The sequence below is a fragment of the Mastomys coucha genome, unplaced genomic scaffold (assembly GCF_008632895.1).
Source record: "Mastomys coucha isolate ucsf_1 unplaced genomic scaffold, UCSF_Mcou_1 pScaffold18, whole genome shotgun sequence".
NCBI lineage: Eukaryota > Metazoa > Chordata > Mammalia > Rodentia > Muridae > Mastomys > Mastomys coucha.
This window is the reverse complement of record NW_022196900.1, coordinates 86,716,935-86,738,950: the sequence shown is the minus strand read 5'-3', so window position 1 is coordinate 86,738,950 and position 22,016 is coordinate 86,716,935. Positions and strand designations below refer to the sequence as shown.

Below are 22,016 nucleotides of genomic sequence, written 5' to 3'. Positions count from 1 at the left end.
CTGGCTGTTCTGGAACTCACTCTGTAGACCAGGCTGGCCTCAAACTCAGAAATCCGGCTGCCTCTGCCTCCCATGTGCCTGGCTCTAGACATATATTCTTAACACCAAGTTAACATAATATCCCAGGTACTTTAGTACTTTCATTTTAAGACAGCTCCTTGCTAAATTGCTCAGGCTGGTCTTGACCTGGTGAAGCTCTTCCATGACCTCCCCAGTCTTGGGGTTATATGGGTGTACCATATAACTCCTGTACTGCCAACTACTGTAAAAAGAAAAGTGAGGGCTGGTGAGATGGCTCAGTGGGGTAAGAGCACTTACTGCTCTTCTGAAGGTCCTGAGTTCAAATCCCATGTAATGAGATCTGATGCCTTCTTTTGGTGTGTCTGAAGACCGCTATAATGTACTTATATATAATAATAAATCTTTGGGCCAGAGCAAGCAGGACTGAATGATTGGAGTTGACCAGAGTGAGCAGAGCTGAGGTCCTTAAAAAAAATAAAATAAAATAAAAAGAAAAGAAAACAAAACAAAACAAAAAACCCTCAGTTCCCAACAACCACATGAAGGCTTACAACCATCTATACAGCTACAGTGTACTCACATACATAAGTAAATAAATAAATAAATAAACCTTTAAAAAAGAAAAGTGAATTTGTGCTTTTGGAAGCTAGAATGGCGGACACTATGGGAATAGGCCTGACTAGAAACAAGCATGAGATTTCTGCTGTTATCAGTCCCAGTGTTGGGTTATATAGGAGGGAACGTTCAGACTAGAAAGAAACTAGACAAGTTGTATAATTACTGTAAGTGTGTGTGTCTTTTCTGTAGGAGCTAATACTCGTTAAAAATGTGATAGGAGCCGGGCGGTAGTGGCGCACACCTTTAATCCCAGCACTTGGGAGGCAGAGACAGGCGGATTTCTGAGTTCAAGGCCAGCCTGGTCTACAGAGTGAGTTCCAGGACAACCAGGGCTACACAGAGAAACCCTGTCTCGAAAAACCAAAAAGAAAAAAAAATGTGATAGGAGTCAGGCAGTAGTGGCGTACGCCTTTAATCCCAGCACTTGGGAGGCCGAGGCAGGCGGATTTCTGAGTTCGAGGACAGCCTGGTCTACAGAGTGAGTTCCAGGACAGCCAGAGCTACACAGAGAAACCCTGTCACAAAAAACAAAAAAATTAAAGCAAACAAACAAACAAAAAACAAAAAAAAATTGTGATAGGCATAAACAGAAGTCACAGTGGCCCACGGGCTCCAGGAAGAAGACTTGGAAGAGGGAGCCTTGGGATTTTTGGGTAGCAGGCACATTGTGGAGGGAGGAAGGGAGGCGGGGCATTACAGAGCGGATCTGTCAAATGAGAGGCACTCACACTATGAAAAGTAGAATTAGCTCTTGGCCAGGGCCTAAGGGAAATAAAGAGGGGGCTGGAAAAGGAGTTGAGAAAGTAGCTAAAAGCCCCAAGACCAAGGTTTCCTAAGGAACTTGCCCTTGGTTTGTAGAAAGCCTGTAAAAGTCTTTTAAATCCATGAATGATCTTGAAAGAGCTATAGGGTATTTTCCCATGGTGAGTAATTATTCTTTCTCTCTCTGTGTCTTCTCTCATTCTCTCTTTTTCTTTTCTGGAGACAGGGTTTCTCTGTGTAGTCCTGGGTGTCCTGGAACTTACTCTTGTAGACCAGGCTGGCCTCAAACTTAGAGATCTACCTGCTTCTCCATCCTGAGTGCTGAGATTAAAGGCATGCGCCACCATTGCCTGGCAATTATACTTTCAAATATCTTTCCTGTATATTATTAAAAGGAAACCTGGTCTCATTCATAATTGTTAATTCAAAGCCTCATTCTAAATGAGAGAAAAAAAAGAGGAGCTGTTCCATTATCTCGTTCTGTCCAACACCTCTCCTTTTCTTTCCCTTTTCCTTGTTTAAAAACAAAACAAAACCAACAGGCAGCAGTGCGCTGTAATATATCTGACCACTTCTCTGCAAAGCACCAGTGGTCAGGATGTCTTTCATTACAGGCAAGAAGAGAGGCGCAGGCGGTCCTTCCAGGATTACACTGGGCAGAAGATCACCCTTGAGGCTGTCCTGAACACGACCTGCAAGAAGTGTGGCTGCAAAGGTAGGGGAAGCTACCATTTCTGTCTCCTTTCCTTAGGATGCTGTGCCGTAGTGTTCTGTAGAAATGAAGTGTCTTGGAGATACATTCCTTACGGATCCAAATTAGACCCTTTCTTCCTCATTTTTAAGTTCAGAATTAGGTTCCAAATTCTTAACAGAGTGCCCTTTCGTGACAGAGATAGAGGACTGTCGCTTGCTTTTGGCTCTATTTCCTTAGGTTTTTTTCTAGTCTTACTCAAATATTAAAAGCTTTTCACTCTGACTTCCCTTATTGGAGCTATAATGAGAGAGATTGCCATCTTCTCATTTTCACAGTGACCTCAATTTGTCACCTCCTGTCCCGAGTTTCCATCCATTATGCTTTGTTCATTTTTACTTATTTTTTTAAAAGATTTATTTATTTTTATGTATGTGAGTATACTGTAGCTGTCTTCAGACACACCAGAAGAAGATGTCAGGTCCCATTACAGATGGTTGTGAGCCACCATGTAGCTGCTGGGAATTGAACTCAGGACCTCTGGCAGAACAGTCAGTACTCTTAACTATTATCCATCTCTCCAGCCCTTATTTATTTATTTTTAGCATAGAATAGAGTTTATTTGGGGACATGGGAAGGGAAGTTGAGAAGGGAGTAGAGGCAGAGAAAGAGAGGGAAGAGGGGGGGGAGGGAGAGAGAAAGAAGAGGCCAGTGGCCAGGAACACATAGGGGGCGGGGAAGAGAGGGGAGAGAGGGAGAAGGGACCATAGAGAGAAGAGAGTCAGAGCCCTTTTGTTCATTTTTTCTGTGACGGTAGATTTGTGTCCTGGTTGCATTTGTGAGGGTTTGTTTTTTTTAATGTGCATTGCTGTTTCATCTGCCTGCATGTTTGTGTGAGGACATCAGATCCCCTGGAACTGAAGTTACAGACATTTGTAAGCTGCTGCAGTGTTGGTGCTGGGAATAGAATCCAGGCCCTCAGGAAGTGTAGCCAGTACTCTTACCTGCTGAGCCATCTCTCCAGCCCTAAATTTGTGGGGTTTTATAAGCCCCTACTTTTATTAATGAAGAGAGAGGGAGAATGTAGCAGTGAGGGAAGCCGTGCCCTTGAGGAGGTTGTGGCAGCAATCTGGATATTTGGAAAACTGCTGTATCCCTTTTCAGACCTCATCTAACTTATGGGCTCAGTATACAAACACTTCGCATTCAGCTCTGTAGTTCCTTTATGTGCTTCTTTCCTACTCTTGGAATGATCTGTCTAGAACTTTCCTGTAGCTCCAGGGGATTGGACACCCTCTTCTGGTCTCCTTGGGCACCTGCACTCATGTGCACATACCCCCACAAAGGTGTGCATATATATACAGAGTTTTAAAAAAAACCAACTCATCCTCAAAACCAGAAGGGACCCTCAATAATACCACAGGCTCAGTGTGGAGCGCCTTACTGATACCCACATGTTACTCCATAGAGCAACAAGAATAACAAGTAGAATTTGACCCGGTCAGTAAAGGTCAAGTTGAAGGTGGTTGGTTTGCTTTGGTGCATCAAAAGTAGCACAAAGCAGGGAGACATCTATCTTGAGTTAAGTGGTGGCTTTGCTGCTGTGTGACCCCAAACTACTTAACTCTAGGTCTCAGTGCCTGAGATACAGATGCAGGATGTTGGGTTTCATGTTCTCCGTGGTCCTTGCCAGACCTGACACTCTGTGAGGCACCCTGGGTGCCTGTGCCTGTCTGTGCGTTGGCTTGGATGTCAGGGCCCACATATTGCCAGCTCTCTTCCTTTAGGCCTTGGCCTGCAGTTCAGTTCCCTCTGTTAAGCATCCTGCTTCTGCAGCAGTCTTTAATTGTCAGGAATGAGTTCCAAAATAGATCTTTAAAAATTAATAAGCCCCATTGCTAAGGGAGGGCAGCATAAGCCTGCTTGCTTGTATCTTCTGCTATTTCCAGAGCCGTACCAGCAACTCTCATGGCTCTTACACCAGATGCTCGCCTGGCTCCAGTGAGCACTGCCACTGTGATGTGGCAGAAACACTGCCCCAGATAAACTCATTAATGTTTTGACTTGGAGAGCCTGTCAGGAGCAGAGTGGCTTTTTCCCTCTCTAACCTCTGTGTTCTTTTCTACAGGCCACTTTGCAAAGGACTGTTTCATGCAGCCAGGTGGAACCAAGTATTCTCTGATCCCTGAAGAGGAAGAGGAAAAAGAGGAGACAAAGGAAGAAGGACTTGAGAAGCCGGATCCCACAAAGAATTCTTCCAGGAAGAGAAAGAAGGTAAGAGGTGCTTTGCTGCTGTGGGTAACAGTTTTGTAGGTCTCAAATAGAAATGCTTCTTGTAAGCATTTACAAGTAGAGAAAAATTTAAAAAGCAAGCCCTCATCATCTTTTCAGACACACATCAGAAGAGGGCACCGGATCCCATTACAGATGGTTGTGAGCCACCACGTGGTTGCTGGGAATTGAACTCAGGACCTTTGGAAGAGCAGTCAGTGTGCTTAACTGCTAAGCCATCTCTCCAGCCCCTGATTTGTTAACTATTCTTCAGTGGTATTTTGGAGGTAGGGTGGGGTGGGGGTTGAGACAGGGTTTCTCTGTGTAGCCCTGGCTGTCCTGGTACTCACTGTAAACCAGGCTGGCCTCAAACTCAGAAATCCACCTGCCTCTGCCTCCCAAGTGCTGGGATTAAAGGCGTGTGCCACCACTGCCTGGCTTCTTAAGTGTTTTTAAAAAGCTTGATGTTAAAAGCCATTTAATGGCAGATTCCCAAGAGTTCCAGGACAGCCAGGGCTACACAGAGAAACCCTGTCTCAAAAAGCGAGGCAAAGGGTATGAACAGATGGCTTAGTAGTTAAGAGCACTGACTGCTCTTCCAGAGATCCTGAGTTCAATTTCCAGGAACCACATGGTGGCTCACAACTACCTATAGTGGGATCCGATGCCCTCTTCTGGTGTGTCTGAAGACAGCTATAGGATACTCACATATGTAAAATAAATAAATAAATAAATTTTTTTTTAAAATAAAGCAAAACAAACAAGCAAACAAAGAGCCACATAAAGTTTTATGCTATGACTGCGAGCATTGATTGATTGATTGGTTTATTTCTTGAGACAGGTTCTCTTGTAGCTCAGACTGGCCTCAGACTTGCTATGTAGCCAAGGATGCCCTTAAAATCTTGATCCTCCTCCCAAGTGCACCTCTGTGCTTAGGTGTAATCATCAATTTAATTCATTGTTACTAGATACTTATACTTCCAACTTTCAACTTCAGCTCTAGGCTACAGACCTTCTTACCTGTCTTTGTATATGTTCCTGGGTTAAGCTTACTGAGCAGAGGCTCAGTAGCTAAGAGTACTGGCTGCTCCTGCAGAGGACATGGCTTCAGTTGCCAGTATCCAATGGTGACTACCAACTACCTGTAACTCCAGGTGACTCCAGGAGATCTGACACCCTCTGCTGGCCCCCCGTGGCACTGCATGCATGTGGTGCATATGCTTATGTGCAAGTGAAACACCCATACATGTAAAATAAAATAAATCAATCTTCCCAAAAGAGGGGAGGGGTCTGGAGAGATGACTCATTGGATAAGAGCTGAATGTCTAGCACATCCATGTTCAGTTTCCAGCCCCCATGTCATGTGTCAGCTACAACACCTGTAATTCTTGACTCCAGAGAAGTCTGACACCTCTGGCCTCTGTGCCCTGCACTCACAGACATACATAGATACATTATACATAATCTTAAAAACAAAAGAATAGCTGGATGGTGGTGGCGCACGCCTTTAGTCCCAGCACTTGGGAGGCAGAGGCAGACGGACTCTTGAGTTAGAGGCCAGCCTGCTCTACCGAGTGAGTTCCAGGACAGCCAGGGCTACACAGAGAAACCCTGTCTTGAAAAACCAAAAAGAAAAAAGAAAAAAAAAAAAGATTCTCAAAGGATTTTATCAAAATGTCTTCAATTTTATCGAAACATCCTTGCTCCCATCAGTGCATGGGCGTCTGTCTCCTAGATTGTCTCCTTTTAGTGCTCAGAGCATGGTGGGTCATAAGCAGACTTTATTGGGGTACAGACAGAGGCTGGGATGTGGATGTTCTATGCTGACAAGAAGGAAAAGTCAGCCAATAGTTGTTTCCTTAACTTGCAGGATATTTCTGTGATTGGTTATTGAGTTTTGTTTTGTTCTGTTGTGGTTTGGAGAGTAGGGGAGAACAGGGTCTCTCGCTGTGTGGTCCTGGTTTGCCTTGGAACTCTTATTTGTAGACCAGGCTGGCCTCAAACGCACCAGAGGTCTGCCTCAGCCTCCTGGGTGAAGGGATCACAGCTGTGCACCTCCACACCCAGCTGTTTTGGTGTTTTTAAGATTGATTTTCACACTGTAGCTCCAGCTGGCTTTGAACTTTCAGTGGTCCTCTGGCCTCAGTGTGCTGAGTGCTGGATTGCAAGTAAGCCCCCTCCTCAGCTTTTTGAAAATGTATTAAGTGGTCATTTTGTGTCAGGCTTGCAAGGTCTAGGGGTGAAGGCTCTGACATAATCTTTTCTCTCAAGGATACCCTCACAAATGGAGGATTGTTGTCATTGTGTAGGTTAGGGAAAGGGTCCATTATACCATTAGAAGATCTAGCCAAGTAACATGAAAATCATTGAGTTGTATATTCTCTCCATGTCCCTGACTTGGGCTCTCCCTAGTACTTTAGACTTTGAATTGAGTCTTTCAAACCTAGTTTGAGGTCCTTGGGAACTTGTGGCTGGCTATGTAAGTTTAAACTAACTGCAGTTCTTTGATTTGCAGAGTGGGGCTGTTGTGATCTTTGGCAGTGTTCCCTCCGAGGTGATGCCAGCCCCTCAGAATAGAAAGTAATGACAAGTTAGTCCCTGAGTGATTCTCAGTTTTAGGAGATATGGTCTCATGTGGCACAGACTGAGCTCAAACGCCTTATACAGTTCAGGCTGACCTTCAACTGTCCCTCTTGCCTCCACCTCTGGATCTGTTCTTCACCACAACACCCAGCTGCAACACTCTTAAACATGCTGCCATACTCTCCAGTTCCCTGGGGGTTTGTTGTTACTGTTTAATGTCAGTGGGTGTTTTGCCTGCATGTATGTCTTTGCACTGTGTGTACATCTGGTGTCAGCAGACGCCGTAAGGGGAAGTCGGTTGTGAGCTGCTGTGTGAATGATGGGAATTGAACCTGGGTCCTCTACTAGAGTTGCTAATATTCTTAACCAGTGAGCTATTTCTCTAGCCCCCACATAATCTCTTTTATGAGCTCTCTGACCAAACACACACATACCACACTTCCTGTTTCTGTCCCTAAGAAAGAAGCCATATGTCTTTATCTTATTCTCCATCTCATATTCAGTCAGTTCCCAGGGCTGCTCTCCTTCTCTTCCTCCTCCTCCTCCTTCTCTTCTCTTCCTCCTCTTCTTCTCTTCCTCCTCTTTTTCTTCCTCCTCTTCTCTTCTTCCTCCTCTTTCTTCTTTTCTTCTTTGCTTCCTCCTCTTTCTCCTTCTTCCTTCTCTTCTTTTCTTTTTCTTCTTTCCTGAGACACTGTGTGACTACTTGCATCCCAGGCTAGCCTTGGATTGCTGAGCCTACTGCTGGCCTCTTGAGTGCTGCTGGTTTGTAGCTGTGCCTGGAGAGGGGAATATTTTAAACATTTTAAAATGACATTGCTCCTGCCTCACATGTGTCCAGGATAGTGTCAGACAGGTGATATAGCAAGACAGTTTTTGTTTGTATGTCTTGTTTTTTGTTTTTTGAGACAGGGTTTCACTCTGTAACTATGGTTGGCCAAACAGAGATCTACCTGCCTCTGCCTCCTGAGTGCTAAGATTAAAGAAATGGTTTGACCAGTTTATTTAAAAGTGAATTATTTATTCATTTTGTTGGTGAGGAATGACATCATTCTTGGAGATGACTGTTCTCTCCTTCTCTTGTGTAGGTCATCAGGACTGGAGGCAAGCACCTTTACCACTGAGCCTGCCCAGAGGCTCTGTCTTTTAGGTTGCACGTTGATTTATTTTTATATGTCATAAACATCAGATTCAGGTTTCCCAAGTTCCATGAGTTCTCCTATCTGTTCTTTTACTCTCTAAATCTCTTTTTCTCTTTCCTTTTTCTCCTCTTGGAGATAGGGTATCCCAGGCTGGCTTGAATTTACTGCCCTCCTGTCTCACCTGAGCACCACTATCACTACCCCCCCAAATGTTAGGTTCCCAGAGGGGATGGGCTTTCCTTCCCATAAGAAATGGACTTTGGGAGTCTGTATGGGCTTGGACACTACTCCAGTACTTGTAGTTCTGGGGTCACGTACAGAACTGAACAGTTGATCTGCAGGGCATTCAGTCCACACTGTCACAGAAATGGGAACCAGAGTGACTGTGTGTGGAAGGCATCTCACATGAAGTAAGGTCACATCATTCAATCAGCTAATTGCTTAAGGAGAAAGATAATCAGCCAAGAAATGCACGGTAATAAAGGAGAGAAACACTTCCCGAGGAGGTCACTGGCTCTCACGACCTTCAAAGTTCAGGAAGTGACGTGTAGGCAAGCCTGCTCAGGACTGCAGCCAGAAAGCTGTCGAACTTTACCTATTTCTTCTCAAGTCTGCTTCAGCGTCTGCTTTCTGTATTCTGGTAGAACGTATTTAATACTAAGCCAATGAAGCCTCAGTGCTTCAGCTTTTTAAAAACACATATTAGTTATTTCAGTATATTATGGTATGTGTGGTGGCGTGCATGAGCCACAGTCTGTTAGAAGTCAGAGGTCAGAGGACAGCTTCGTAGAGTCAGCTCTCTCCTTCCAGTCTTCTGTGGGTTCAGAGATTGAACGTAAGTCACGGGGTTTGTACAGCAAGTGCTTATCCTGCTGAGCCATCCTCCTGTCTCCCCTCACCCACTCCTACTTTTTTTTTTGTTGTTGTTGTTTTTGTTTTTTTTCGAGACAGGGTTTCCTCTGTGTAGCCCTGGCTGTCCTGGAACTCACTCTGTAGACCAGGCCGGCCTTGAACTCAGAAATCCGCCTGTCTCTGCCTCCCAAGTGCTGGGATTAAAGGTGTGCGCCACCACTGCCTGGCTCCACTCCTATTTTTGAGACATGGTCTGACCTCTAGCTCACTGTGTAGTAGAGGATGACCTTAAATGCCTGGTCTTCCTGTCTTCATCTACCAGATGCTGAGATCATACCTAGGTATGCTATATCCACGTCTGTGGTCATCTGATGTCTTCTCACACACACACACACTTTACTTGAGCTTTGTGCACTAATGGCGCTTCTTTTGTGTGTACCTGTTCCAGTTACTGAGGTACAGAATGAAGAAAGTGGCCAAAATGCATTGTGAGCTGATGGAAGAGATGTAAACAAACACAGCATGACGATAATATACCAAATAGTGCAAATGCCATGGAGAAAGAGTTCTGGGGTTGTTTTGTGGCATTGGACCTAGTACCTTGCACATGGTAGGTCAGTGCTTTGCCACTGAGCCACAGCCCAGCCCTTTTTTGCCATTGTAGATAGGGTGCTACTCTTATTTATAGGTTATCATCTGAAGCCATGTGTAATATTGTGCTTCTGTAATACCAGCATGAGAAGCCGTGGCCAGGGGATTTCAAGGTGAAGGCCTATTTGGGCTGCATAGCAAGGCCTTGTCTGGGGAGGGACAGAAAGGGAGAGAGAGAGAGAGAGAGAGAGAGAGAGAGAATTATTTGGATGAGTACGTTATCTGCACCACTGCAGTAGCTGGGTGCTGGGGACGAGCTTGGCACATGTCAGGAGAATGCGGAGGCAGTGCAGGTAGCATAGAGTGAGAGGTAGATGAGGAGGCCTGGAGACTGCAGAGAGCCTGGCTGCTGGTTGTAAGAACTTCATTTTCTACTCAAGTGAAGCTTTTCAGCAATGCGGTGATATGATCTGACAGTCTCACTGCCTAGTACTGACTGACCCAGAACTCTCTGTGTAGACCAGCCCGGCCTCAAACTCACAGAGATCCATCTTCCTCTGCCTTCCCTTTTAAGATAATTGTTCTGACTGCTATGTGGAAACGTGCGAGTGAGAAAGTAAGGCCAAAATCTGCAGGCAAGTGACAGACACTTAACCCAGGGGAGGATGCCTGGAGCGTGCTGGAGTGACCGTGGTACAGAGGTTAGAAAGGATGCGTGGATTTGAAGGCAGAGCCGACAAGTCTGCTGAGAGATTGGATGAGTGGCAGGGGAGGGAACTGGTAATCAAGATTGGACTGTAACTGAGAGATCTGAGATGAGAGACACTAGAGAAGCTGTCAAGATCTTAGTTTGAGCCGGGTGATGGTGGCACATACCTTTGATCCTAGTGCCCAAGAGGCAGAAGCAGGTTAGGGTTAGGCCAGCCTGGTCTACAGAGGGAGTTTCAGGACAGCCAGGGCTGGCTACACAGAGAAACCCTGTCTTGGGAAGAAGTGTTAGTCTGAGTCACTGTCTATGAAGATGGGAAGGAGACCTGGACAAGGCTAAGATTTCGAGAGAAAGCTCGGCAGTGGTGGTGCACGCCTTTAAACCCAGCACTTGGGAGGCAGAGGCAGGGAGATTTCTGAGTTTGCAGCCAGCCTGGTCTACAGAGTGAGTTCCAGGACAGCCAGGACTGGCTACACAGAGAAACCCTGTCTTGAAAAACAAAAAAACAAAAAAATTTCGAGAGGGGATGGGCAAGGAATTGAGATGCTGTTGCACACCCTAAGGAGACTTTGTTATAGGCATTTGATGCACTTCGGGGTTCCGGGGAGAAGATAAAGTAAAAGACAGAAATATGGAAGTCATCAGTGTGTCGATACACTTGGCTCTGAGATGGCCTGAAGGTAAATTAGGGAGGATGGGGAATGTGAAGCTGGGTGGGGAGTGCCCATCTTGGCTGATAGATGAAGGAAGTACCATCTAAGAACTGGCCATTAAAGGGTGTGCCAGCAATCACAGCAGAAGTAGGAGGCTGGCTTCAAGTGTGAGGCTAGCCTGATCTACATCTTGAGTCCCAGGCCAGCCAGGGCAAATAGTGAGAGTGTCTGAAAAAACAAATGCAAAGCTAAAGCCCTGTGGGTTATTCTCACACAGGGATGTAGAAGCCATGTGCTTCTTTTTCCCTCTGTTTCCCTCTGTAGGCCGGGCCAGGCTGTCAGCTCATTTACCTTCCCAGGACTGCCCTGCCTAAGACAGGACAGAACCTCACCAGGTTCTCAAGCCCACAGCATCAGTGATAAGCTGCCAAATTTAAACCAAACCATGGGTTTACCACCTTTAAGTCCTCCTAGCCACAGTTGCTAGAACTTGGGAATGCAGGTCTGGAAGGCATTTTTTTCTACTCTGCTTTATTAACTTGTTTGCTAAGACTGTGAGGAGGCCCTGGGAGTTGCCATACTGAGCAAGTCTACGGTAGAACACTTGCCTGGTGTGCATGAACTGGACTCAGTCTCCAGCACTGGGAGTGAGTGGCTGTTAGGTATTGCTTAGTGCATGGAATGTGTCAGGCTTGGAACTTACCCTTAGAGCATCCTTCAAAGAAAACACTGGTAAATAAGTCTCCTGACCCAGTGACAGGGTGAGTCACGTGGCAGACCTGGGATGTAACTGTCTTATTCTAAGACTGCGGTTCTGACCACCACACTATAAGGTTCCCTGTCACCTTCATGGAGAATGGACAGTGCTTGTAGGAGATACGTCTGTCCATCATCTATATGCAGAGTTCAACCCTGCCTCTGTAATCTGGGACGGCGCTTCTAACTTCTCCACGCCGTGGATACTGCTTGATTGGATCATCACAGCGTGTGGTGTGGGTGCTGTTCTTATTTGTTTTCCACTTGAGCCCTAGACCTCAGTGAGCTGAGATGATTGGCCAAGGCTACAGAACATCAGAAAAGCTCAGGCCTAGGTCTGCCTGACACCTGGCTCCATGTTCCTTCCATCACCTCAAGGTGGATCACCCAGGCAAACAGGCTTGCAGGAGCAAGAGCCTCACTTCTCTGCTCTCCCTCCCTCCCTCTTCCTGTAGTCTCCTTTCAGGAACCCTGCTGAGGCAGTTTATCCAGCGTGAAGAACTACCCTGGTTGCTCCAAGAAGCCTGGGAACTAACCTACCCATTCTGTGGGTTTGTGCTGCTAGCTCTGGTGACATGGTTATGTGTTGGGGTGTCTGACTTTAGGATCTCTTCCCCTTGTGGGGAAAAAAAATTGGAAATGTTTGTTTACCTTTGCAGACTTTCTGGCACATTCTGCTCCTTCTCACAGCATTTGCCCTTCCTTTGAGTGTGAGGAAAGGTCACATGACCATGCTCCCTCCTGAAGCGCCTTTGCACCACGTGCAGCTTGCGATAGTTACTACCCTTTAGGGGGAGAGGAGCCATTTCTCCATTGTCAGCACATCAGTGGGGTTACTCTAAGGTCAAGTTTGAATCACAGTGGGGCTACAGTTTACATTCTGGCAGCCACCAGGGGATCAGGATTGACCCCCATCCTCTGTGGCAGTGCCACCCCTCCAGGGTTCTGAACCTTCCAAGCCATGCTCTGTAGAGTAAGCTTGCTTATGAAAATATTATTTCTTAAAAACGATAGTAGAGGGGCCAGTGGTGTTGCTCAGTGGGTGAACGCAGCTGCCAGGTCCTGAGTTAGATCCCTAGGTGGGAAAAAAGTGACTCTTGGAAATTGTCCTTAACTGCCACTTGTGGACTGTGGAGTACAGTGCACATGCACACACACAAACACACACACATACACACAAATTACAAATACAACAATTACAGTAGAAAGAAAAGTCTGTCATATATATTTCTTCCAAAGAATGCAAATAGCTGACATGGTAGTACACTCGTGCAGTTCCAGCACTCTGGAAGATCAGGAGTTCAAGGATAAAACTGGACTACATGAGACCCTGCTTCAAAAACTCCTCCCTCCAAAATACTTGTTTTTCCTGATGCTTTGAACATTAAAAAGATTGACCTAAACTTATGGCCTGGAACTAAGTACTTGCTGGGCATGGAAGACCTCAATGAGTTCATAGCCAGCCTAGTCTACAGAGTGAGTTCCAGGACAGCCAGGGCTACACAGAGAAACCCTGTCTCAGAAAACAAAACAAACAAACAAAAAACAAAAACAGACAAATGACAAAGACTGGATGCTTGTTTTAAAACAACAACAGCAATGAACCATTGGGCTGAAGAAGTACTGCTGGAGTTCATGGAGTTCAGTTCCAGGAACTCACACTGGGTGTCCCACAGCCACACACAGCTAGCTCCAGCCTCACTCAGGGCATTAACTGTGCACAAGTGAGTGTGTGAGTGTGTGCATGTGTGTACGTGGTGATGTGTCTATGTTGTATACAGTTTTACCATGGTTCAAATAGGATAAAAGTCTACTAGTGTTGTGTGTCTCATCTCTCCCTCTCATTTGGGATTTTACTGCCTTTTCTCGTCTGGCTGGGCTGGAGCTCATGATGTATAACCTCCCAGATCTGTCTCTGTAGCACTGGAATTGCAGGCATGCACCTCCCACAGCTGTAGTTCACCTGCTGGTCACCTGCTGGTCACCTGCTGTGGTTGTCATGTTAGAGACAGACACATGGATATTGAAACTTTACATTTCCCTTTTAGGAAAAGAAGAAAAAGAAACACAGAGACAGGAAGTCATCTGACTGTGATAGCTCTGACTCTGAGAGTGACACAGGCAAGAAGGTGAGGCATTCATCAAAAGACAGCAAGGCTACCAAGAAGAAAAAGAAGAAGAAGAAACACAAGAAGAAGCACAAGGAATGAGGGTGGAATAGGCCGCAGCAGCCCTGGCTCCTGCAAAGACTCACTAGTGACAATGTGGCCTCCTACCCCACTGACTTGTCCCTATGGTTTCAGATGGCTTTTCCTCATGCTGCAAGCAGATTGGGGCGCTACAGGGCAGCTCCCAACATGTTTTCCCTTGGTTGCTCCTGATCCCTTTGCAACCCACCCCTGCAGCCATTGCATTCAGCCTTGTCTTCATTCAGCTGAAGGTCCTAGTCCCGCCCCAACTGCCACTGCCTGAGCTGGATTCCTCTACAGGAGTCCATGCTAGAGCTATGGGTGCTGCTGTGGAGGTGAGCCCGGCTGTGGGAGAGTAGCCCCGACCTGCCTGCTGTCCGGGGCGGCTATGGGTGGACTCTGCGGCCTCCATCCCCTCAGCCAGGGCTTGTGCTCCAGTGACTGCTGAAGCAGAGATCCGAAGCCAAGGTCATTGTTCTGCTTGCTGTCTGTCACAGTGTGACTGGCTCCATCTCAGGCCTCTGCTTAAATTCCCGGCATAAATGGAAATGTGTTCAGTTTTAAACTTTCCAGGAGGCTTTATTCCTATAATCCTTCCTGGGTGACTTACAAACTTAACACATCAGTTCACAGAAAACACTTAATATGTTATCCAAGACCCTGGAAAGAGGCCAAGCCGAGGCATAAAGCCAAGGCCACTAGCAGGTCACAGCTTTGAGATTACTCATAAACCCTCTCTTCCATAGTGAAGACCACTTTCCTGGGCTGACTAGAAAACCATTATTTGTAACCCCGGGGCCTTGCTGGGCATGAGCGGGTGGCTCTTAGCAGTCACCTCTCACCACAGTTGTTCACACCTGGACCTTGATGTCCTGAGCCTGTACTCCAGAGGGAGGGTGACCACAGCTCATCATAGAACAAAGCTAGGAATGTTCTGTGCAGGATGGATGTGCAGTAGCCACTCAGTGACAGCCAGCTGCTCTGCCATGGGTGGGTCAGTGTAAGGGCTTGCATAGGTGCTGGAATGGCAGCCGGCCCCTCTGAGCACTGGTGGGTCAGTGTAAGGGCTTGCATAGGTGCTGGAAGGGCAGCTGGCTCCTCTGAGCACTGGTGGGTCAGTGTAAGGGCTTGCATAGGCGCTGCTCTTCCCTCACTGAACTTGAGCCTGTCCACTCAGCTCCTTAACAGTGCTGCTTCCAAGTGACCTGCAGGCCTTAGTCTCAGCCTGACACACAGAAAAGGAAGACCAAAGACAGGAGGCGACTGGGTGGCCTCAGCTCTACTTTATTGACCTTGGAGCACCCTTTGGATACAGTTTTAAAAAACAAACCACATACACAATGGGAACTGGGTCGAGGCTGATGCCCCGTATCTCCAGAAAAATCCCAACCAGAATATTTATACAAAATGTCAGAGGGGAAAAACATGAGGCAACATGGTGCTGAGTTATGGGGTAGCCAGCTGGCAGAGGAGCGGTCAGTGATGGGGTAGCCAGGTCACGCCTCCTTCTCATAAGTCCGAGTGCTCACCACATTGCCATGGGTGAGAGTCTGGAAGGAAAGACAGAGTCAGGTAGGGCAGAACAGGAGAGGGAATGCTCCCCACCCTCATCCTGATCAGCACCTACTATGTGCAAGGCACTTTACTTTTTTTTTTTCTGATACAAATCTTTTAAGATAGATGTAATAATTAACATTTTAGAGATTTTTGGAGAAAATGGGCCCTTGAAAGAGGAGGTAGATTGGTCAAGATCCAGTACATTCCTGTTCCTCTTGTGTTCAGCACCTGCCTTGAGAAACTGCTAAGCTACCAACTTTTTCTCCTTCCCCTGACCATCCAGTGTTCTGGCACTGTAGAGCCCAGCCGTGGCCTCCCCTCACTCTTAACTGCCCAATGAATATGGTCCTGTTTGTTACTTCCCTTCCAGAGCTAGGCACCTCACTTCTAACTCGGTGGGGGACCCCAGTCTTGTGAATATGCAATTAGCACATTCCACTGAGCCATAAAGGTCTGTGGTGGTGACATTGCAGTCCATGCTCCTGGCCCATTCTAAGGATACAAGACTGTTATATTCCAGGGATGCTCTCAAACTTGTCCCAAAGCAGATCTGCAGGCCTGGTTGTATCACCTCCTATCTAGATAATAGATATTTTCAGGAAGCCAGGAACAGTTGACCAAAAAAATCTCTCTGGCAGTGCCCACCAGGCACACGCTCGCTCCTGCAGATGTCTGCATTCCTACCCAGGAGGGGAGAGCTTGGCAGCTGCTCCTCTCCAGCCTGGGATCAATGGCCCTGCCTTCTGCCTCTTCCCCGGAACAGCAAGCAGGAGGAAGCGCTCGTGGACTTGGCTGGTGCTTTGGGCTATGAAGACACTAGCCTCCCAGCAGCCCCCAGGCTGCTGCCACTACTCATTTCAGTGGCCCTTGTAGAAGGCTATGTGGTGTCAGATAGCCTTTAGGCTGACGCTTTAGGCAAGACCTGTGCAAATCCACAGCCAGGACCCCATCCCTGCCTCTCTTGTCCCACTTCCTCTGGATCCCAGGAAGGCCCTGGGCTGAAGAAGGCATGGTACTTGTTGCTGTAAGTCCTCGTCATTGCCCATCTTACCAAGATGAGTTTCCCGTCAATTAGCTCCCTTGTAAGTGTAGTCTCCTGCCCGTTCCACTTCTGCACATGGATGAGTTTGCCTCCGTCCAGCGTCACGACTGACTATGGAAAGAGGCAGAGCCTAAGCTGTGACCAGAGCCAGAACGAAAGGGTAGAACGAGACCGGACAAACCAGAAACCTAACCAGTGTTGGTGCTGGGATCAGCATGCACACAGCCCACCTCCAACCCAGCTACACAGCCTTCCAGTTCTGTGGCCGCTCAGCAAGGGAGGGACCCTCAGGCAGTGGGCGAGACAGGCAGCTCAGCCTTGGGATATTGGAAAATTGGACTTTTGCTCATATCATGTGACCTCCCTTAACTGGCAAAAGAGCGGCAATTGCAAGGTCCTTAGACCAAGGATCCAGATACCCTTGGAGTGCTATCCAGCTCTGGCACCAGGGACCAGTCAGCCTATCTCAGCTAGTTTGTGTTGGGCAGCTGCCTCAGATCTTTCTTCTCTAAGGAATTGGGGAGTTGTCGGTCAGAAGGAGAGCTAATAAACAGGGTTTGTCGGTAGAAGTCTAGAAAGGTGATGGCTGTGTGTGTGATCACTCATCTCTTTCCACCTTCTGGAATCTTCATTGGACAGTTGTCCAAACATCTCAGTGGACTACTGTTGTATTTAATGTGGGATTTGGTCCCGCAAGGAAGATGGCAAGTTCAAGGATGTAAGTAGAGCACAAGGTTGTGGTGGAGCAGGATGCAGCAGGGCACTTTCCCATCTCCCTGGCCAGCCTGCTGTGTGGTCCTGGGCTAGGCTTAGCTCCTCTGCAACTGCAAGGCTGGTACCTACCCTGTTCTTTCTGGGGGCAACTGTGAGGTGGAAACAGCTGAAGAGATGAGTTTTAGGGTCGTGATGCAGAGGATACTGGTATAGGGACAACCTATAGAGATACAAATCTTTTAAGAGAGATGTAATAATTACCATTTTAGAGATTTTTGGAGAAAATGGGCCCTTGAAAGACACTACTTAGTTCTGTGCCTGGCCCAGTGCTGGGAGATTTGGAGCCAGCTGCCAAGATAATCATGAGATAACTGAGCATCACTGGACTAGCTCCCTCCCATACCCTGAAATAAATACTTGAAGAGACCACAGACACCCAACAGCACTCCTGTTGGTAAATGCAGGTCCTGGAGCCTGTCAACTGGTGGCACTGGAAACCGTTTGCCCTGGTCAATGGTCTAGCCTGGGAGCTACAGAACGGGAAACCTGTGGATAGAGCTCTGCTTTTTGTTCCTAGTTGCCTCCTTTGCTGCCAGAGCCAGGATGACCTCGCTGTAGGGCACTGACTTCTGGGCATCATTCCTAAAGCACTTGAGGTCACAGCCATGGCTGCTGATGTCCTCAGAGCTACTGCGTACCTTGGTATACAAGGTCACCCAGCTGGAGCTGGAGGTACAAGGTTGGAAGAATATCTTGGCTCTGGTGCCCACTCCAGTGACAGCTGATAGATCCTTCCCAGGAAGGTGAGAAGAAAATAGGCCAGAGCTTGTACTTAGTCCCTGGGCCATCCCAGCACTGAGCAGGCTTTATGAACCTGCCCCTTGGGGTAAAAAGCCAAGGAGCTAAGAGGGCCAGCCTCTTACCCTGTGGTGTTCCCAGTACCCTCCATTGCCTTTCTCTGACTCACCTTGACCTTCCTGTCATCTGCTGTCACCTCGTCGAATTCTACTCCCAGCTGAAAGCTGATCTCTGTGTTCTTGAAGGTACTGTGTGTCTTTATGGTGATAGTGTCCCCGTTCTTCTCGATGATTGTGGTAGGCTTGGTCATGCTAGCCACCTGCCTGGTGGCAAAGCCCACACCTAAAGGCAGGGGCAGATGGTTGAGAACACATGAGCTAGGGTAGAGAAGTGTTGTACAGATCCAAAGAAAAGTTTGGGGCCTAGGCATGGCGAAGGCAGTCTATAGTGGCCCACATCTTTGTGTGGGACCATTTTCTCATTCACTCTTTTCCTTAGCTTGGCATCTGTTAGACTGATGTCAAATATGAGGAATCCAGATGTGGGGGAAGGTTGGCAACAGCAGAAATTAAGGTGTCAAGGGATATGAACCACATAAGCCGGCCCCTTAGTCCTGTCCCTGGAAGGTTTTGTAGATGTGAACAGGGTCACAAGTCAGATGGAAGCTACTAAGCACTGTGTCACCTCCAGAGCTGTGTACCAGCTGCCTTCTGGTCTCCTGAACACTCAGACCAGGGACTGAAGAACCAAGAGATAGTTAACTGTCTTTTAGAGTCCCCTGGAAAAGGATTGTCTCCATTTCCACCCTCTGTGTGGCCACGCCACAGTTTCAAAGCCTCCTGGTTAGAGGAACAAAGGACTTTTGTCTTCCAGAGATGTAGAGGACTGAGATAGTAGCAACAGGGGATGAAGTCCCTGGGGAGACTCCTGACATCATCATTGGATCTGAGTCCTAGGCAAGGTCCCCAGTGTCCCTCAAGCAGGTGAAGGACACAGACCCCTTAGGTCAAGCCTTTGGTCCCTTATGTTGTAGCTTTCCTGGAATCTTCCATTGTTGGCTACATGTCCTCTGGCCCCAGCACATGCTGAACCATCCCCAGGGATGTGGCAGGAGGCAGCCCAATATAGGGATATAGTATTGTGCACCTGCTGGAAGCTGTGTACATTGCACAAGCTCTACACGGCGGCCAAGTATACTCGGGACAGCCCTAAGCATAGGTTTTATTACTTTCCATTTACAAATGAGGCTTAGACACTGTCCTGTCTTAGCCAAAGTCAAACAGGCCAAGCAGGGTGACTCCCTTAGCATCTCACTCAGGAGAGGGGAGCAGGGGAAAGGCCAAGAACTCAAAGCAAGCTTGGCTTCGTAACTCCAGAACACAGGCTGAGACCCTGTCTCAAAAAAGGCTAAATAAATAAATAATCCGTATTTAGTGACATAGATTCCCATACTGTCTTTTAGTCCCTCTGTATCATTCTTGGAATAGCATACTCTACCCTTCAAGCCAGCATCTATGCTTATAGCCACTTAAACTAGGCTGGGCTGCTCTGCTCTAAGAATTTTTGGTTGTATAGCCCCTGAATATGTCAGGGGCTATAGCTACAGCAAGGAGTGAGAAACTTGGCTTTGCCTACTCGTATCTGGGTGAGCTGGGCTTCAGCAGTGAACCAGCCATTTTCCCAAGACCCACCTGTAGTACAGGTGTAGGGTGCCAATGAAGCCAGTTCCTGCTGAAAGCTGAGGTGAATCTGCACTTTGGTGGCCTTCAGCCTGTCTATATGTTCAGGCTAAATAGAATTTCAGTCCCCTAACAAAAGCTGAGGGTGCAGCTCGGGATGATCACACGCTCAGTCTGCTCAAGGCCCTGGTTTCTGTCAGCACCTACAGAACAATGGCCTGAAGACACAACAGGCCCTGGGACAAAAAGAAAGTCTAGGAAGGCAGAGCAGGTCAGGGAAGCAGAACTAAACCCAGGTAATCTAGGACTCCCTATCTTCAAGGCCAACTAACTAGCTGGGTGTGGGCGCATGCCTCTAAGCCCAGTGTGGGAGTGGCAGAGGCAAGAGGACCTGGTCTCCATAGGGAGCTCCAGAGGGCTGGGGATACACAGTGAGACCCTGTCTCAAAACAGAAAACAAGACCAGCGGCCTTCCTGGAGAAGCGTGCTGTTCACAGGGCAGGGTTGGTGCAGATGCGACCCCTGGCTGGAGATGTGGTTCAGCAATCACATTAAGGCTTGCTTCGAGTGTGCAAGAGACCTTGGGTTCCATTCCCCAAACTAAAAGGACAAATTGCTTTGTGGGACTGTTTCAGAGAAGAGCCAGAGGTAGGTGAGAGGCACCTATACACACCCCTCAACACGTCATATTCCAGCCCTCCTCCCTCAGGAAGAAGGAATGGAATCTAGCCCAGCCATGACACAGCCCAGTTTCCCTTGCCCCAGCCTAGTAGACCAGGATGATCTAGCCAGGGACTCCCCAGGAAGGGTCTTTAGCTAAGCCCAAGGCAAGAAAGGAAGGGCTAGAGCCAGTCTTGGAAGAGTGCTTCATATGACATTCCCCACTCCGGGTCTTCTGTTGTTGAAATGGGAAGAACTCTAGGTAGTTCTGGGTTTTACAACTATCTGGAAGGCTGAGATAGCAGATTGTAAGTTCAAAGCCAGCCTGGGAAAGTTAGTGAGAACCTGTCACACAAAGTAAAAAGAGGGTGTGGGAGTGGGGTGTGGGGTGTAACTCAGTGGTAGGGTGCCTGCCTGGTATGCACAAGGCTCTAAGTTCAGTCTTTAGTATTGACAAAAAGGAATCCTGGGCTTCCCTATCATGATGAGCTTGTACATCCTGGGGTGTTTCCCTATTAAGCAAATCATGGAACTTTCTTCCTTCCTTCTCCCTTCATTCCTTTCTTTCTTTTTTTCAAGACAAGTTTTCTCTGTGTAGTCTTGGCTGTCGGGGAACTCTCTCTGTATAGACAAGGCCTGGAACTCAAAGATTCACTTGCCTCTGCCTCCCAGAGTGTTGGTATAAAAGTCCTGTGTCACAGCCAACACCACACAATTTTCCCAGATCTTACAAATGAGGTTCTTTGAAGCATTATTCTTCCCCAGCCCCAAATCACACTCCCCCTTCACAGCTCTTGACCTTCCTTCTGGACCCTCTGGAAAGCCATCCCAGACAACGGCTTTCTTTACCTTCCCCCCAACCCCCACCTCCCGCACTGATCTGGGTGGTCGGGTAGGCGACTGGTGCGGTAGGGAAGCCTATGTGTAGTGGTCGTCTTGCCCTGCCCTAGCAGCAGCGTCTCGGACTGATCCCAAGGGTGGCTGCACACACTGCACGTGAAGGTCAGGCTGGCAAGAACCAGGACTTCTTCCGGAGAGAGGCCTCTTCACTACCCCAACATGGAGGGGGAGGGCTTGATGCTGACTGTGTTGGGTGTGTCTTCACCTCTTCCCAGATCGAATTCACTGATTTTCTTTAGGTTTTTGTCCAGGCTCCTAGGTATTTCCTCTTACAGTACACTCCCATCTGCTCTGTTCCCTTTCGGGATTCAATTTGTGGACCACCATGCTCCTCTCTGCTTTCTCCCGCTGCCAACCTTCTGCCTGCCTTCTGCTTTCACTTCCCATCTCACCTCCAGATCACCTACATCGCTTCCTAGAAAGCCTCCCAGCCCCGACCTCTGCAGCCACAGCTGCCTCTACACCTTCCCCTCGAGCTACGAGGCTCGCCAAGCTTTGACCATGACACCCCCCTCCCAGGAGGCCTGAGTGGGGTGGGGTGGGGTGGAGTGGAGATGCTCCAGCCCGGGCCACCCTCACTCAGCGCCTCAGTATTCCCTGCCTGGACTGGCGAGGAGCTTGCGGGAGGCACACGGGGCATTCCAGCTGGAGCTCAGCGCCTAGACCGCCTTGCGGGCTCTCCTGACCCCCTAGATCCTGCGCCAGTCGTTCGCTCACCGAGTGACTTCATGTAGTCATCAAAATTCTTGCTGTCCACTAGCTTCCAGGTGCCGACAAAGGCGTCCGCCATGGTGCGATGAGAGAGGAGGCGTGCAGGCACTGAGAACCGCG

At 48.0% G+C, this 22,016-nt stretch overlaps 2 protein-coding genes across 10 annotated transcripts in view; one reads left to right on the top strand and one right to left on the bottom strand.

Moving 5' to 3' along the window:
- Zcchc17 (zinc finger CCHC-type containing 17) overlaps positions 1–14,405 on the top strand; it is a 44,612-nt gene extending 30,207 nt beyond the window's left edge. For all 8 annotated transcript variants that reach the window (XM_031378824.1, XM_031378823.1, XM_031378829.1 and 5 more), the window contains 3 exons: positions 2,016–2,116; positions 4,221–4,366; positions 13,695–14,405. In XM_031378824.1, coding sequence (XP_031234684.1) covers positions 2,016–2,116; positions 4,221–4,366; positions 13,695–13,856 — 409 coding nt within the window. In that variant the 3' untranslated portion in view covers positions 13,857–14,405. The remainder of the gene's footprint in view (positions 1–2,015; positions 2,117–4,220; positions 4,367–13,694) is intronic.
- Positions 14,406–15,099: 694 nt separating this feature from the next.
- Fabp3 (fatty acid binding protein 3) overlaps positions 15,100–22,016 on the bottom strand; it is a 7,724-nt gene continuing 807 nt past the window's right edge. The window contains exons 1-4 of one of the 2 annotated variants that reach the window (XM_031378832.1): positions 21,903–22,016; positions 18,116–18,288; positions 16,444–16,545; positions 15,100–15,385 (exon numbers count right to left, since the gene is read on the bottom strand). The exon at positions 21,903–22,016 is cut by the window's right edge and continues 152 nt beyond it. In XM_031378832.1, the coding sequence (XP_031234692.1) occupies positions 15,332–15,385; positions 16,444–16,545; positions 18,116–18,288; positions 21,903–21,975 (402 nt within the window). In that variant the 5' untranslated portion in view covers positions 21,976–22,016 and the 3' untranslated portion in view covers positions 15,100–15,331. The remainder of the gene's footprint in view (positions 15,386–16,443; positions 16,546–18,115; positions 18,289–21,902) is intronic. The other variant, XM_031378831.1, reaches the window with a different exon arrangement.